The following is an 18,184-nucleotide window of genomic DNA, read 5'->3' on the forward strand; positions in this document are numbered from 1 at the left end:
TCAAGGACTTGATAGCAACGCTTTCGGTTAGCGACAAAACCATTTGTTGATTTTATTATTAGTTGATTAGGTGTGAATAACATGTGTCGGGACTAAACCGTGCAGACCTCCCCAGAACCACGTTAAGAAAACAGCCAGACATTCAAACCCGTGTGTTATGTCTGAGGCCCTCCATCCATTACAGCAGGCCGGACTTTACACTAAATGATTCAAACAGGCAGATCATTTATGAACTCTGCATAAATGCCACGTTAATGTCATGCAATTCAATGTGACATGGTGTGCGACCCATGGCACCTCATTCCCTATGAGCCCCGGTCCACAGTAGTGCACTGTAAAGGGTATAGGATGGTATTTGGGATGCAACCATGACAACACTCACTCATGCAATCTATCCATTCACTGTCAGGGAAATAACACTGTATTACCGTGATACAAACAATGTGAGTAAATCTAATTAGCCTCAATGAATGACTCTGTGACTGGTGACTCATCGTGTGTGTGTGTGTGTGTGTGTGTGTGTGTGTGTGTGTGTGTGTGTGTGTGTGTGTGTGTGTGTGTGTGTGTGCCATCCATTTACAATCAATATTTACAATGTAAATTAAATACTAGCGTGTCATATTTATTTTGTAAGTGTGTGTGTGTGTGTGTGTGTGTGTGTGTGTGTGTGTGTGTGTGTGTGTGTGTGTGTGTGTGTGTGTGTGTGTGTGTGTGGGTGGATCAGTGGAGGCTGCTGAGGGGAGGACGGCTCATAATAGTGGCTGGAACGGAGCGAATGGAATGTTATCAAACACTTGGAAACCATGGAAACCATGTGTCTGATGTATTTGATACCATTCCACTGATTCCGGTCCAGCCATTACCACGAGCCCAGTCCTCCCCAATTAAGGTGCCACCAACCCCCTGTGGGGTAGAGGTGCTGTGTTAACTGCTTGTAGTTGTAAATGAAGAGGGTGTCATGCCTGGTTTCCCTGGTTACAAGGCTATGTCTGTCTGTCTGCCTGCCTGCCTGCCTGCCTGCCTGCCTGCCTGCCTGCCTGCCTGCCTGCCTGCCTGCCTGCCTATCTTTCTGCCTGCCCGTCTATCCGTCTGTCTGTCTATCTGTCTGCCTGCCCGTCTATCTGTCTGCCTGCCCGTCTATCTGTCTACCTGTCCGTCTGTCTGTCTGCCCGTCTATCTGTCTGCCTGCCTGTCTATCTGTCCGTTTATCTGTCTGCCTGCCCGTCTGCCCGTCTGTCTGTCTGTCTGCCCGCCCGGCCGTCTGTCTGTCTGCCTGCCTGCCCGTCTGTCTGTCTGTCTGCCTGCCCGTCTGTCTGCCTGTCTGCCCATCTATCTGTCTGTCTGTTTGTCTGCCCATCCGTCCGTCTGTCTGTCTGCCCATCCGTCCGTCTGTACTGTCTCACCGGGGGGATTGATATCAGGCTTTGAGCTGCAGGGATGTCAGTAGAGACAGACAGACACTACATGGTTGAATGTTAAGGCTCCCCAGGCCTGCTTTACAGCAGAGACAACCCACTGTCTAACACAAGTGTCTGTCTGTCTGTCTACTAGATGAAATGGTCAATTCATACTCTAAGCGATGTACTTAGAGACACATAATGAAATGTCCTTCATCTCCTCCTTGACTCCCCGTGCCCTCCCCCGCCCACATTCATCATCCCATAGACGTCAGGAGAGAAAATGGAGAGCTATATTACTGACTTCACAACAAGACCATGCAGTTCAGCTCTGCTGCTAACAGTGACACTACAGCCTACACAATGTAGAGAGGACTCGTGCAGCGAGAGAGAGAGAGAGAGAGACAGAGAGCGAGAGAGAGAGAGAGAGAGAGAGACAGAGAGTGAGAGAGACAGAGAGAGAGAGAGAGAGAGAGAGACAGAGACAGAGAGAGAAACAGAGAGAAATAGAGAGAGAGAGGCAGCGAGAGAGACAGAGAGAGAGACAGAGAGAGAGAGAGAGAGAGAGAGAGAGAGAGAGAGAGAGAGAGAGAGAGGAAGATGATTGGATAGAGATAAATAGAGAGACAGAAAGAGAGAGACAGAGAGAGAAAGAGAGTAGGAGAGAGATAGTGTTTGGAATCGAGACAGAGAGATGGAGAGAGGTAAAGACAGGTAGAAGCCGAGAGAGAGAGAAAAAGGAGAAAGAGAGATGAGAGAAAGAGAGAGAAGGGACTGTGAGACATGCCGGTAGGGGAGCCAGGTAGAGACGGGCTGTTTAATTGAAATACCCTCCTCGTCCTCCTGCGCAAGGTCATCCGGGCTGGAGGTGGCGCTGTGGTCCTCCTCATAGTCCCTGAACACATCTGATGAGGACACCATGCAGGACTCTTTCAGAGGCCACCACATCACACAACTACACTGGGGGACATTATGGTCCCTGAACACATCTGATGAGGACACCAGACCAGGACTCTTTCAGTGGCCTCACAGGGACACGGCAGAGACCACCACGTTAAAAGTCCTTTAATAGAGTTGACTGTCTATACCCTCATACCATGGGTAATGTCCTACCAACATACTAAGATCCCCAACCGACACTTTCACAAAGAAGGATTTACATGTGATGATGGTGATTAGGTCTGTGACCAACCTACACATACACCCTGCCGTCACACCAGACAGAATAGATGTTACATCTCCCTGTACTGTTGTGCTTTAGTCCCAGACTGTCTGTGTTAGGTGCTTATTGTTCTGTTACAAGACAATCACAAACAGGAAAGCTATTGATCGTGTCTGGGTTTATAAAAATGGAAATTCACCACAGCCACTAAGGTAGCTGCTGAATAATGTTTAGAGAGTAAATATGGATCCCAAATGCTACCCTATTCCCTGTGGGTCTCTGTGAACCCTGGACAAAAGTAGTGCACTACATGGGGAATAGGGTGCCACTCGGGACACCGCCTAGATAAAGGGGCTCGCTGTCTGTCCCTGCTGGCGGTTGCTAGGCTGGGGGGTTGCCATGGCGACTGTATCTGCGTGGGAGCAGAGAGAAAGTAGTCCCTACCTTTGGTGTATCTATTCAGTTTATTTAAACTCCACAAGGACATTGTATTAGGTGGTTATTGTACTTTGACAAGACAATCACAAACCGGACAGCTATTGATCCTCTGTAGCTCAGTTGGTAGAGCATGGCGTTTTCATCCTTTTGGATAAAAGTCTTCGCTTAATGGCATTTATTGATTAACTGGCCAACTTGCCCTGGCGACAGAGTGGGAGAACAGAGAGAAAGTAGTCCCTACCTCTGAAAGTAGAAAGTAGTCCCTACCTCTGAAAGTAGAAAGTAGTTCCTACTCCTGGTGTAACTGTTCAGTTGTTGTCCCAGACTCCATATGGGTATAAATAAGGTGGTTATTGTAATGTTACAAGACAATCACAACAGTGTGTGGTGGAGCAGAGAGAAAGTAGTCCCTACCTCTGAAAGTAGAAAGTAGTCCCTACCTCTGAAAGTAGAAAGTAGTTCCTACTCCTGGTGTAATTGTTCAGTTGTTGTCCCAGACTCCATATGGGTATAAATAAGGTAGTTATTGTAATGTTACAAGACAATCACAACAGTGTGTGGTGGAGCAGAGAGAAAGTAGTCCCTACCTCTGGTGTCCTCCTTGGGGATGTAGTACAGGAACTTGCCGGCGGGGTACTCTGCAGCGCGGCGATACCACACGGGGAAGTGGTCCATCGTAAAGATGTTCTCTTTGTCCGACGGAGACAGGAATTTCCTGTGAGGGGTCAGAATTGGGTGTAACACCGATACAAATTATTACTTATTGATTTAAGTAATCAATCAAATATATAAAAAAACATTTATGAGCATTTGTAAACATCTATAAGCGTTTAAAAGTCTTTTTAGTGAAAGCTTTCATAAAGTGTTGCCAAAATGTTGAAATCAAGAAGCCAGTGCAGAGCGAGGAAGGCAGGCTGGGATCTACAGGATTATAATCTACTGTCTTGGTCCTAGTTAAAATGACCTGCAGGATTATTATCTACTGTCTTGGTCCTAGTTAAAATGATCTACAGGATTATAATCTACTGTCTTGGTCCTAGTTAAAATGACCTACAGGATTATAATCTACTGTCTTGGTCCTAGTTAAAATGACCTACAGGATTATAATCTACTGTCTTGGTCCTAGTTAAAATGACCTGCAGGATTATAATCTACTGTCTTGGTCCTAGTTAAAATGACCTGCAGGATTATAATCTACTGTCTTGGTCCTAGTTAAAATGATCTACAGGATTATAATCTACTGTCTTGGTCCTAGTTAAAATGACCTGCAGGATTATAATCTACTGTCTTGGTCCTAGTTAAAATGATCTACAGGATTATAATCTACTGTCTTGGTCCTAGTTAAAATGATCTACAGGATTATAATCTACTGTCTTGGTCCTAGTTAAAATGACCTGCAGGATTATAATCTACTGTCTTGGTCCTAGTTAAAATGACCTGCAGGATTATAATCTACTGTCTTGGTCCTAGTTAAAATGATCTACAGGATTATAATCTACTGTCTTGGTCCTAGTTAAAATGATCTACAGGATTATAATCTACTGTCTTGGTCCTAGTTAAAATGACCTGCAGGATTATAATCTACTGTCTTGGTCCTAGTTAAAATGATCTACAGGATTATAATCTACTGTCATGGTCCTAGTTAAAATGATCTACAGGATTATAATCTACTGTCTTGGTCCTAGTTAAAATGACCTGCAGGATTATAATCTACTGTCTTGGTCCTAGTTAAAATGATCTACAGGATTATAATCTACTGTCTTGGTCCTAGTTAAAATGATCTACAGGATTATAATCTACTGTCTTGGTCCTAGTTAAAATGACCTACAGGATTCTAATCTGTTTTGGTCCTAGTTAAAATGACCTACAGGATTATAATCTACTGTCTTTGTCCTAGTTAAAATGATCAACAGGATTAAAATCTACTGTCTCGGTATTAGTTAAAAGCTTTAACTAAACCAAAGTAGATCATTTTAAGATTGTTCTATACATTAGTTGGGGTCTATATAAACTTTAATATGAGGACTTAAACCTGGCATGAAAGACCATTCTTATAGCTGTAGCTGCGTGGGCTAATATAGTCAAAATGTTTGGGGTAAATTGAGCCAATGATTGAGCCAATGGCAAGTTGAGCAAATTGAAGGGTTTTCTTGCCGTGTGTAATGCAAGGCATTATCGCTGGGATGGGATCTACAGGATTATAATCTACTGTCTTGGTCCTAGTTAAAATGACCTACAGGATTATAATCTACTGTCTTGGTCCTAGTTAAAATGACCTGCAGGATTATAATCTACTGTCTTGGTCCTAGTTAAAATGACCTGCAGGATTATAATCTACTGTCTTGGTCCTAGTTAAAATGATCTACAGGATTATAATCTACTGTCTTGGTCCTAGTTAAAATGACCTGCAGGATTATAATCTACTGTCTTGGTCCTAGTTAAAATGATCTACAGGATTATAATCTACTGTCTTGGTCCTAGTTAAAATGATCTACAGGATTATAATCTACTGTCTTGGTCCTAGTTAAAATGACCTGCAGGATTATAATCTACTGTCTTGGTCCTAGTTAAAATGACCTGCAGGATTATAATCTACTGTCTTGGTCCTAGTTAAAATGACCTGCAGGATTATAATCTACTGTCTTGGTCCTAGTTAAAATGATCTACAGGATTATAATCTACTGTCTTGGTCCTAGTTAAAATGACCTGCAGGATTATAATCTACTGTCTTGGTCCTAGTTAAAATGATCTACAGGATTATAATCTACTGTCTTGGTCCTAGTTAAAATGATCTACAGGATTATAATCTACTGTCTTGGTCCTAGTTAAAATGACCTGCAGGATTATAATCTACTGTCTTGGTCCTAGTTAAAATGACCTGCAGGATTATAATCTACTGTCTTGGTCCTAGTTAAAATGATCTACAGGATTATAATCTACTGTCTTGGTCCTAGTTAAAATGATCTACAGGATTATAATCTACTGTCTTGGTCCTAGTTAAAATGACCTGCAGGATTATAATCTACTGTCTTGGTCCTAGTTAAAATGATCTACAGGATTATAATCTACTGTCATGGTCCTAGTTAAAATGATCTACAGGATTATAATCTACTGTCTTGGTCCTAGTTAAAATGACCTGCAGGATTATAATCTACTGTCTTGGTCCTAGTTAAAATGATCTACAGGATTATAATCTACTGTCTTGGTCCTAGTTAAAATGATCTACAGGATTATAATCTACTGTCTTGGTCCTAGTTAAAATGACCTACAGGATTCTAATCTGTTTTGGTCCTAGTTAAAATGACCTACAGGATTATAATCTACTGTCTTTGTCCTAGTTAAAATGATCAACAGGATTAAAATCTACTGTCTCGGTATTAGTTAAAAGCTTTAACTAAACCAAAGTAGATCATTTTAAGATTGTTCTATACATTAGTTGGGGTCTATATAAACTTTAATATGAGGACTTAAACCTGGCATGAAAGACCATTCTTATAGCTGTAGCTGCGTGGGCTAATATAGTCAAAATGTTTGGGGTAAATTGAGCCAATGATTGAGCCAATGGCAAGTTGAGCAAATTGAAGGGTTTTCTTGCCGTGTGTAATGCAAGGCATTATCGCTGGGATGGGATCTACAGGATTATAATCTACTGTCTTGGTCCTAGTTAAAATGACCTACAGGATTATAATCTACTGTCTTGGTCCTAGTTAAAATGACCTACAGGATTATAATCTACTGTCTTGGTCCTAGTTAAAATGATCTACAGGATTATAATCTACTGTCTTGGTCCTAGTTAAAATGATCTACAGGATTATAATCTACTGTCTTGGTCCTAGTTAAAATGACCTACAGGATTATAATCTACTGTCTCGGTATTAGTTAAAATGATCTACAGGATTATAATCTACTGTCTTGGTCCTAGTTAAAATGATCTACAGGATTATAATCTACTGTCTTGGTCCTAGTTAAAATGATCTACAGGATTATAATCTACTGTCTTGGTCCTAGTTAAAATGATCTACAGGATTATAATCTACTGTCTTGGTCCTAGTTAAAAGCTTTGCTTCTGCAAGGGATAGAGATGCAGAAGCCGGTCCATTGAAGCTTGCTTTTTGCAACGAAAATAAACCTTTAAGACCAAAATGAACCAAAATCAGGTCATTTTCTGTCATGTACTGACTTGGAGAAGACCTTTGGTCTGGAAACACAGGAGTTGGGAGGGTCACAGGTCACAAGAAGGGGTGAGGGGTACATGGTAAAATACAGAGAGTTAGCCAGATTCAGAAAGCAACCATGTCAGAAGAACAATTGTTGTTGAAGCAGTGTGTAGAGGGGAGAGTGGGGTAAATTGAGCCAAAGGGGTAAATTGAGCCAAATGGGTAAATTGAGCCAAAGGGGTAAATTGATCCATGTGGTAAATTGAGCCAAAGGGGTAAATTGAGCCAAAGGGGTAAATTGAGCCAAATGGGTAAATTGAGCTAAAGGGGTAAATTGAGCCAAAAGGGTAAATTGAGCCACCCTTCTTTCTAGGAAACAATACACCACATTAATAATTTAACCAAATATTTAGGAAGAGGTCTTCATTTCATGGAGTCAGTGAAGGAAGAAACCACATGGGAAAAGGGGTAAGGAAGTTACAGTAGGTCAAAAAACAAAGACTTTCCCCAAGTCAAATGTGTTGTTATACAGTAGGTTTCATAATGCTGGTATCTAAAACTAAGTAGATCGTTTTAGGATTGTTCTATGCATCAGTGGGGGTCTATATCAGCTTCAACATGAGGTCCTAAACCTGACATGAAAGGTCATCATTGTAGCTGTAGCTGTGTGGGCTAATATAGTCAAAATGTCTGCCTTGGGGTAAATTGAGCCAATGGCCATGAGGTAAATTGAGCCAATGGCCATGGGGTAAGTTGAGCCAATGGCCATGAGGTAAGTTGAGCCAATGGCCATGGGGTAAGTTGAGCCAATGGCCATGGGGTAAGTTGAGCCAATGGCCATGAGGTAAATTGAGCCAATGGCCATGGGGTAAGTTGAGCCAATGGCCATGAGGTAAGTTGAGCCAATGGCCATGAGGTAAATTGAGCCAATGGCCATGGGGTAAGTTGAGCCAATGGCCATGGGGTAAGTTGAGCCAATGGCCATGGGGTAAGTTGAGCCAATGGCCATGAGGTAAATTGAGCCAATGGCCATGGGGTAAGTTGAGCCAATGGCCATGGGGTAAGTTGAGCCAATGGCCATGAGGTAAATTGAGCCAATGGCCATGAGGTAAGTTGAGCCAATGGCCATGAGGTAAATTGAGCCAATGGCCATGGGGTAAGTTGAGCCAATGGCCATGAGGTAAATTGAGCCAATGGTCATGAGGTAAATTGAGCCAATGACCATGAGGTAAATTGAGCCAATGGCCATGGGGTAAATTGAGCCAATGGCCATGAGGTAAATTGAGCCAATGGCCATGAGGTAAGTTGAGCCAATGGCCATGAGGTAAGTTGAGCCAATGGCCATGAGGTAAATTGAGCCAATGGCCATGAGGTAAATTGAGCCAATGGCCATGAGGTAAATTGAGCCAATGGCCATGGGGTAAATTGAGCCAATGGCCATGAGGTAAATTGAGCCAATGACCATGGGGTAAATTGAGCCAATGGCCATGAGGTAAATTGAGCCAATGACCATGGGGTAAATTGAGCCAATGGCCATGGGGTAAATTGAGCCAATGACCATGGGGTAAATTGAGCCAATGGCCATGAGGTAAATTGAGCCAATGACCATGGGGTAAATTGAGCCAATGGCCATGAGGTAAATTGAGCCAATGACCATGAGGTAAATTGAGCCAATGGCCATGGGGTAAATTGAGCCAATGGCCATGAGGTAAATTGAGCCAATGACCATGGGGTAAATTGAGCCAATGACCATGGGGTAAATTGAGCCAATGACCATGAGGTAAATTGAGCCAATGACCATGGGGTAAATTGAGCCAATGGCCATGAGGTAAATTGAGCCAATGACCATGGGGTAAATTGAGCCAATGGCCATGAGGTAAATTGAGCCAATGACCATGAGGTAAATTGAGCCAATGACCATGAGGTAAATTGAGCCAATGACCATGAGGTAAATTGAGCCAATGACCATGAGGTAAATTGAGCCAATGACCATGAGGTAAATTGAGCCAATGACCATGAGGTAAATTGAGCCAATGACCATGAGGTAAATTGAGCCAATGACCATGGGGTAAATTGAGCCAATGACCATGAGGTAAATTGAGCCAATGACCATGAGGTAAATTGAGCCAATGACCATGAGGTAAATTGAGCCAATGGCCATGAGGTAAGTTGAGCCAATGGCCATGAGGTAAATTGAGCCAATGGCCATGAGGTAAATTGAGCCAATGGCCATGGGGTAAATTGAGCCAATGGCCATGAGGTAAATTGAGCCAATGGCCATGAGGTAAATTGAGCCAATGGCCATGAGGTAAATTGAGCCAATGACCATGAGGTAAGTTGAGCCAATGGCCATGAGGTAAGTTGAGCCAATGGCCATGGGGTAAATTGAGCCAATGGCCATGAGGTAAATTGAGCCAATGGCCATGGGGTAAATTGAGCCAATGGCCATGAGGTAAATTGAGCCAATGACCATGAGGTAAGTTGAGCCAATGGCCATGAGGTAAGTTGAGCCAATGGCCATGGGGTAAATTGAGCCAATGGCCATGAGGTAAATTGAGCCAATGACCATGAGGTAAGTTGAGCCAATGGCCATGAGGTAAATTGAGCCAATGGCCATGGGGTAAATTGAGCCAATGGCCATGAGGTAAATTGATCAAATGTAAGTGTTTTCTTCCCAGGCGTAATGCAAGGTACTATCTCTGGGATATGAGGTAACAACAGGGCCTGTGTTAAAAGTGCTTACAAATCACAAAGTGTTTGTTAGGTATGAAGCCTGGGTTAAAAGTGATTACAAATCACAAAGTGTTTGTTAGGTATGAAGCCTGTGTTAAAAGTGCTTACAAATCACAAAGTGTTTGTTAGGTATGAAGCCTGTGTTAAAAGTGCTTACAAATCACAAAGTGTTTGTTAGGTATGAAGCCTGTGTTAAAAGAGCTTACAAATCACAAAGTGTTTGTTAGGTATGAAGCCTGTGTTAAAAGTGATTACAAATCACAAAGTGTTTGTTAGGTATGAAGCCTGTGTTAAAAGTGCTTACAAATCACAAAGTGTTTGTTAGGTATGAAGCCTGTGTTAAAAGAGCTTACAAATCACAAAGTGTTTGTTAGGTATTAAGCCTGTGTTAAAAGAGCCATAAAAAGACACACAAAAAAAGCAATTGTGACGAATTGTGTTTAAGAAATAAAGATAAGACATGGTTTTAAAATGGTAGTGGTAATATTCTGTACAGACATTTGTAGATGGCTTAATTTACCCTGTCCTGCAGACAAGATATGTTTACTGTAACTTTACTTTCCTATGACAGAGTGATGCTGAATGTAAAGAATGTCTCATCTTACCCCACTCTCCTCTACTGTATTGGACAACCTAGATGCCCTGACCAGAGGAGGCTGCTGAGGGGAGGACGACTCATAATAATGTCTGGAAGGAGCGAATGGAATGGCCTCAAACACATGGAAACCGTGTGATTGATATATGTGATACCATTCCACTAATGTCGCTCCAGCCAGTACCACAAGCCTGTCCTCCCCAATTAAGGTTCCACCAACCGCCAGTGGACCCGGCAGTACCTTCATCACCCACTAGAGGGCCATGATAGTCCACAGGAGCATATTTCTGAATGTAATATCAATTCAAGGGGCTATAGGTAATATCAATTCAAGGGGTAATATCTCCACAAAAGAAACAACACAAACACGTCCCTCAGCAATAAGAGCAATAACCCGGCCATCCCTGTCCACCATCCCTGTCCACCATCCCTGTCCACCATCCCTGTCCACCATCCCTGTCCACCATCCCTGTCCACCATCCCTGTCCACCCTCCCTGTCCACCCTCCCTGTCCACCATCCCTGTCCACCATCCCTGTCCACCATCCCTGTCTACCATCCCTGTCCACCCTCCCTGTCCACCCTCCCTGTCCACCATCCCTGTCAACCATCCCTGTCCACCATCCCTGTCCACCATCCCTGTCTACCATCCCTGTCCACCCTCCCTGTCCACCCTCCCTGTCCACCATCCCTGTCAACCATCCCTGTCCACCATCCCTGTCCACCATCCCTGTCAACCATCCCTGTCCACCATCCCTGTCCACCCTCCCTGTCCACCCTCCCTGTCCACCATCCCTGTCAACCATCCCTGTCCACCATCCCTGTCCACCATCCCTGTCAACCATCCCTGTCCACCCTCCCTGTCCACCATCCCTGTCAACCATCCCTGTCCACCATCCCTGTCCACCATCCCTGTCAACCATCCCTGTCAACCATCCCTGTCCACCCTCCCTGTCCACCATCCCTGTCCACCATCCCTGTCCACCATCCCTGTCCACCATCCCTGTCCACCATCCCTGTCAACCATCCCTGTCCACCATCCCTGTCCACCATCCCTGTCAACCATCCCTGTCCACCATCCCTGTCCACCATCCCTGTCAACCATCCCTGTCCACCATCCCTGTCCACCCTCCCTGTCCACCCTCCCTCTCCACCATCCCTGTCAACCATCCCTGTCCACCATCCCTGTCCACCATTCCTGTCAACGATCCCTGTCCACCCTCCCTGTCCACCATCCCTGTCAACCATCCCTGTCCACCATCCCTGTCCACCATCCCTGTCAACCATCCCTGTCAACCATCCCTGTCCACCCTCCCTGTCCACCATCCCTGTCCACCATCCCTGTCCACCATCCCTGTCCACCCTCCCTGTCCACCATCCCTGTCAACCATCCCTGTCCACCATCCCTGTCCACCATCTCTGTCAACCATCCCTGTCCACCCTCCCTGTCCACCAACCCTGTCCACCATCCCTGTCCACCATCCCTGTCCACCATCCCTGTCCACCATCCCTGTCCACCATCCCTGTCAACCATCCCTGTCAACCATCCCTGTCCACCCTCCCTGTCCACCATCCCTGTCCACCATCCCTGTCCACCATCCCTGTCCACCATCCCTGTCCACCATCCCTGTCCACCATCCCTGTCCACCATCCCTGTCCACCAGCGCTGTAAGAGGGACTCTCCATTTTGCAGAGTCGGCAAGTACGTTTTCAAAACAAATTTCAAATCAAACGGATGGGTCCCAAATGCTACTCTAATCCCTATATAATACACTACCTCAACCAGAGTCCATATATAATACACTACCTCAACCAGAGTCCATATATAATACACTACTTCTAATCCAGAGTCCATATATAATACACTACCTCTAAACCAGAGTCCATATATAATACACTACCTCTAAACCAGAGTCCATATATAATACACTACCTCTAAACCAGAGTCCATATATAATACACTACCTCTAAACCAGAGTCCATATATAATACACTACCTCTAGACCAGAGTCCATATATAATACACTACTTCTAAACCAGAGTCCATAGGACCTTTATAATACACTACTTCTAAACCAGAGTCCATATATAATACACTACCTCTAAACCAGAGTCCATATATAATACACTACTTCTAAACCAGAGTCCATATATAATACACTACCTCTAAACCAGAGTCCATATATAATACACTACCTCTAAACCAGAGTCCATATATAATACACTACCTCTAAACCAGAGTCCATATATAATACACTACCTCTAAACCAGAGTCCATATATAATACACTACCTCTAAACCAGAGTCCATATATAATACACTACCTCTAAACCAGAGTCCATATATAATACACTACTTCTAAACCAGAGTCCATATATAATACACTACCTCTAAACCAGAGTCTATAGGGCCTATATAATACACTACCTCTAAACCAGAGTCCATATATAATTCATTACCTCTAAACCAGAGTCCATATATAATACACTACTTCTAAACCAGAGTCCATATATAATACACTACCGCTAAACCAGAGTCTATAGGGCCTATATAATACACTACCTCTAAACCAGAGTCCATATATAATTCATTACCTCTAAACCAGAGTCCATATATAATACACTACCTCTAAACCAGAGTCTATAGGGCCTATATAATACACTACCTCTAAACCAGAGTCCATATATAATACACTACCTCTAAACCAGAGTCCATAGGGCCTATATAATACACTACCTCTAAACCAGAGTCTATAGGGCCTATATAATACACTACTTCTAAACCAGAGTCCATATATAATACACTACCTCTAAACCAGAGTCTATAGGGCCTATATAATACACTACCTCTAAACCAGAGTCCATATATAATTCACTACCTCTAAACCAGAGTCCATAGGGCCTATATAATACACTACCTCTAAACCAGAGTCCATAGGGCCTATATAATACACTACCTCTAAACCAGAGTCCATATATAATACACTACCTCTAAACCAGAGTCCATAGGGCCTATATAATACACTACCTCTAAACCAGAGTCCATATATAATACACTACTTCTAAACCAGAGTCCATATATAATACACTACCTCTAAACCAGAGTCTATAGGGCCTATATAATACACTACCTCTAAACCAGAGTCCATAGGGCCTATATAATACACTACCTCTAAACCAGAGTCCATAGGGCCTATATAATACACTACCTCTAAACCAGAGTCCATATATAATACACTACCTCTAAACCAGAGTCCATAGGGCCTTTATAATACACTACCTCTAAACCAGAGTCCATAGGACCTATATAATACACTACTTCTAAACCAGAGTCCATATATAATACACTACCTCTAAACCAGAGTCCATAGGGCCTATATAATACACTACCTCTAAACCAGAGTCCATATATAATACACTACTTCTAAACCAGAGTCCATATATAATACACTACCTCTAAACCAGAGTCTATAGGGCCTATATAATACACTACTTCTAAACCAGAGTCCATATATAATACACTACCTCTAAACCAGAGTCTATAGGGCCTATATAATACACTACCTCTAAACCAGAGTCCATAGGGCCTATATAATACACTACCTCTAAACCAGAGTCCATATATAATACACTACCTCTAAACCAGAGTCCATATATAATACACTACTTCTAAACCAGAGTCCATATATAATACACTACCTCTAAACCAGAGTCCATAGGGCCTATATAATACACTACCTCTAAACCAGAGTCCATATATAATACACTACCTCTAAACCAGAGTCCATAGGGCCTATATAATACACTACCTCTAAACCAGAGTCCATAGGGCCTATATAATACACTACCTCTAAACCAGAGTCCATAGGGCCTATATAATACACTACCTCTAAACCAGAGTCCATATATAATACACTACCTCTAAACCAGAGTCCATATATAATACACTACCTCTAAACCAGAGTCCATAGGGCCTATATAATACACTACCTCTAAACCAGAGTCCATAGGGCCTATATAATACACTACCTCTAAACCAGAGTCCATAGGGCCTATATAATACACTACCTCTAAACCAGAGTCCATATATAATACACTACTTCTAAACCAGAGTCCATATATAATACACTACCTCTAAACCAGAGTCTATAGGGCCTATATAATACACTACTTCTAAACCAGAGTCCATATATAATACACTACCTCTAAACCAGAGTCTATAGGGCCTATATAATACACTACCTCTAAACCAGAGTCCATAGGGCCTATATAATACACTACCTCTAAACCAGAGTCCATATATAATACACTACTTCTAAACCAGAGTCCATATATAATACACTACCTCTAAACCAGAGTCCATAGGGCCTATATAATACACTACCTCTAAACCAGAGTCCATATATAATACACTACTTCTAAACCAGAGTCCATATATAATACACTACCTCTAAACCAGAGTCTATAGGGCCTATATAATACACTACTTCTAAACCAGAGTCCATATATAATACACTACCTCTAAACCAGAGTCTATAGGGCCTATATAATACACTACCTCTAAACCAGAGTCCATAGGGCCTATATAATACACTACCTCTAAACCAGAGTCCATATATAATACACTACTTCTAAACCAGAGTCCATATATAATACACTACCTCTAAACCAGAGTCCATATATAATACACTACTTCTAAACCAGAGTCCATATATAATACACTACCTCTAAACCAGAGTCCATAGGGCCTATATAATACACTACCTCTAAACCAGAGTCCATATATAATACACTACCTCTAAACCAGAGTCCATAGGGCCTATATAATACACTACCTCTAAACCAGAGTCCATAGGGCCCGGTCAAAAGTACTGCCCATATGGAATAGGGTGACTCAGTCAGTCTCCAGGCTGATATCTTCAGACCCATCAAACACAGAGCCTCCTAATGGACCCTGTAGACACTCTAGACATACACCTGTTAAGGTCAACAAAGAGCTGCTGGCCCACAACTCCCCCTCACAGAGGAGAATTACACAATGAGTAACGGGCGCAATCAGATGACTGATAGCTAGTGGGATTATGTTGCGGTGTCAGTCACTCTGAGCCTAAACCCTGCCTGGCAAGCGGGCACTGCCAGGGAAGAGTCCTGAAGAGCCCTAACAAGGACAGTTACTGGAGAGATAAGAGTCTCTCTGAGAGTAGAGTACGCTGTAGAAAGACTAGTCAGTTTCTACAGACAGACTGAATAACAGAGTAGAGTAGGCTACAGACAGACTAGTCAGTTTCTACAGACAGACTGAATAACAGAGTAAATCTCCTTTTGGCAGGTAGTGGTTTATAGCCATCCTGCTACAGTCATGGTATCTTCTGACTGTTATACTGTACAAAGGACTCACTCACTCACCCACCCACCAACTCACTCACTCACTCACCAACTCACTCACTCACCAACTCACCCACCAACTCACCCACCCACCAACTCACCCACCCACCCACCAACTCACTCACTCACTCACTCACTCACTCACCAACTCACTCACCAACTCACCAACCCACCAACTCACTCACCAACTCACCCACCCACCAACTCACCCACCCACCAACTCACTCACCCACCCACCAACTCACTCACCAACTCACCCACTCATAATAAATGTAGCCACCTATGTACAGCAGAGACAACCCAGTATAACAACAGATGACAACCCAGTGTGTTTCAGTACTGTAGGCCTGACTTACTTGGCAACACGTTTCTCAATGCCCACGTATCTGGTGACCCTCATCAGACCAGACCGGGTGCCCAGGAACGCAGTCTCCACCCCCTCGTCCATACTGAACACACAGAGGAGAGACAAGGAGGGGCAGTAACACTACAGCTGAAAACCAGACATACATTCAAATCTAAACAAGGATGTAGAACATGTATCAACAGATAATAAATATGGGATATATTGGCAACATGGTATGTTACAGCACTGTTACCAACCCAGATGGAGTATAGTAGTATGGTAGTATAGTAGCATGGTATGTTACAGCACTGTTACCAACCCAGATGGAGTGTAATAGTCTGGTATGTTACAGCACTGTTACCAACCCAGATGGAGTATAGTAGTCTGGTATGTTACAGCACTGTTACCAACCCAGATGGAGTGTAATAGTCTGGTATGTTACAGCACTGTTACCAACCCAGATGGAGTATAGTAGTCTGGTAGTATAGTAGTATAGTAGTATGGTATGTTACAGCACTGTTACCAACCCAGAAGGCGTATAGTAGTATGGTAGTATAGTAGTCTGGTATGTTACAGCACTGTTACCAACCCAGATGGCGTATAGTAGTCTGGTAGTATAGTAGCATGGTATGTTACAGCACTGTTACCAACCCAGAAGGAGTATAGTAGTCTGGTAGTATAGTAGCATGGTATGTTACAGCACTGTTACCAACCCAGATGGAGTGTAATAGTCTGGTATGTTACAGCACTGTTACCAACCCAGATGGGGTATAGTAGTATGGTATGTTACAGCACTGTTACCAACCCAGATGGGGTATAGTAGTATGGTATGTTACAGCACTGTTACCAACCCAGATGGGGTATAGTAGTATGGTATGTTACAGCACTGTTACCAACCCAGATGGAGTATAGTGGTATGGTAGTATGGTAGTATAGTAGCATGGTATGTTACAGCACTGTTACCAACCCAGATGGATTATAGTAGTCTGGTAGTATAGTAGTATGGTATGTTACAGCACTGTTACCAACCCAGATGGGGTATAGTAGTATGGTATGTTACAGCACTGTTACCAACCCAGATGGAGTATAGTGGTATGGTAGTATGGTAGTATAGTAGCATGGTATGTTACAGCACTGTTACCAACCCAGATGGATTATAGTAGTCTGGTAGTATAGTAGTATGGTATGTTACAGCACTGTTACCAACCCAGATGGAGTGTAATAGTCTGGTATGTTACAGCACTGTTACCAACCCAGATGGAGTGTAATAGTCTGGTATGTTACAGCACTGTTACCAACCCAGATGGAGTATAGTAGTATGGTATGTTACAGCACTGTTACCAACCCAGATGGAGTGTAATAGTCTGGTATGTTACAGCACTGTTACCAACCCAGATGGAGTATAGTAGTCTGGTATGTTACAGCACTGTTACAACCCAGATGGAGTATAGTAGCATGGTAGTATAGTAGTACAGTAGTATGGCAGTATAGTAGTATGGTAGTATAGTAGTATGGTAGTGTGGTAGTATAGCAGTATAGTGGTATGGTAGTATAGTGGTATAGTAGTATAGTAGTATAGTAGTGTAGTAGTGTGGTAGTATAGTAGTATAGTAGTATAGTGGTATAGTAGTATAGTAGTGTAGTAGTATGGTAGTGTGGTAGTGTGGCAGTATAGTAGTATAGTAGTATGGTATGTTACAGCACTGTTACCAACCCAGGTGGAGTATAGTGGTATAGTAGTATGGTAGTATGGTAGTGTGGTAGTATAGTAGTATAGTAGTATGGTATGTTATAGCCTACCTTCTCATGCCTTTTTGCACACAATGTATATAGACTCACCTTTTTTTTTCTACTGTGTTATTGACTTGTTAATTGTTTACTTACTCCATGTGTAACTTTGTGTTGTCTGCTCACACTGCTATGCTTTATCTTGGCCAGGTCGCAGTTGCAAATGAGAACTTGTTCTCAACTAG

The 18,184-nt window shown here is 42.9% G+C and overlaps 1 protein-coding gene across 1 annotated transcript in view; it reads right to left on the reverse strand.

The window, feature by feature from the left end:
• The window catches only part of LOC149970086 (voltage-dependent calcium channel subunit alpha-2/delta-4-like), a 188,100-nt gene that overhangs the window by 143,430 nt on the left and 26,486 nt on the right, over nt 1-18,184 (reverse strand). Inside the window, exons 13-15 of the mRNA XM_090228740.1 lie at nt 16,222-16,314; nt 7,178-7,195; nt 3,585-3,712 (exon numbers count right to left, since the gene is read on the reverse strand). Of these exons, the coding sequence (XP_090084866.1) occupies nt 3,585-3,712; nt 7,178-7,195; nt 16,222-16,314 (239 nt within the window). The remainder of the gene's footprint in view (nt 1-3,584; nt 3,713-7,177; nt 7,196-16,221; nt 16,315-18,184) is intronic.

Source organism: Oncorhynchus mykiss, unplaced genomic scaffold (genome assembly GCF_057628025.1).
Source record: "Oncorhynchus mykiss isolate SJ-2025 unplaced genomic scaffold, ASM5762802v1 scaffold96, whole genome shotgun sequence".
Lineage (NCBI taxonomy): Eukaryota > Metazoa > Chordata > Actinopteri > Salmoniformes > Salmonidae > Oncorhynchus > Oncorhynchus mykiss.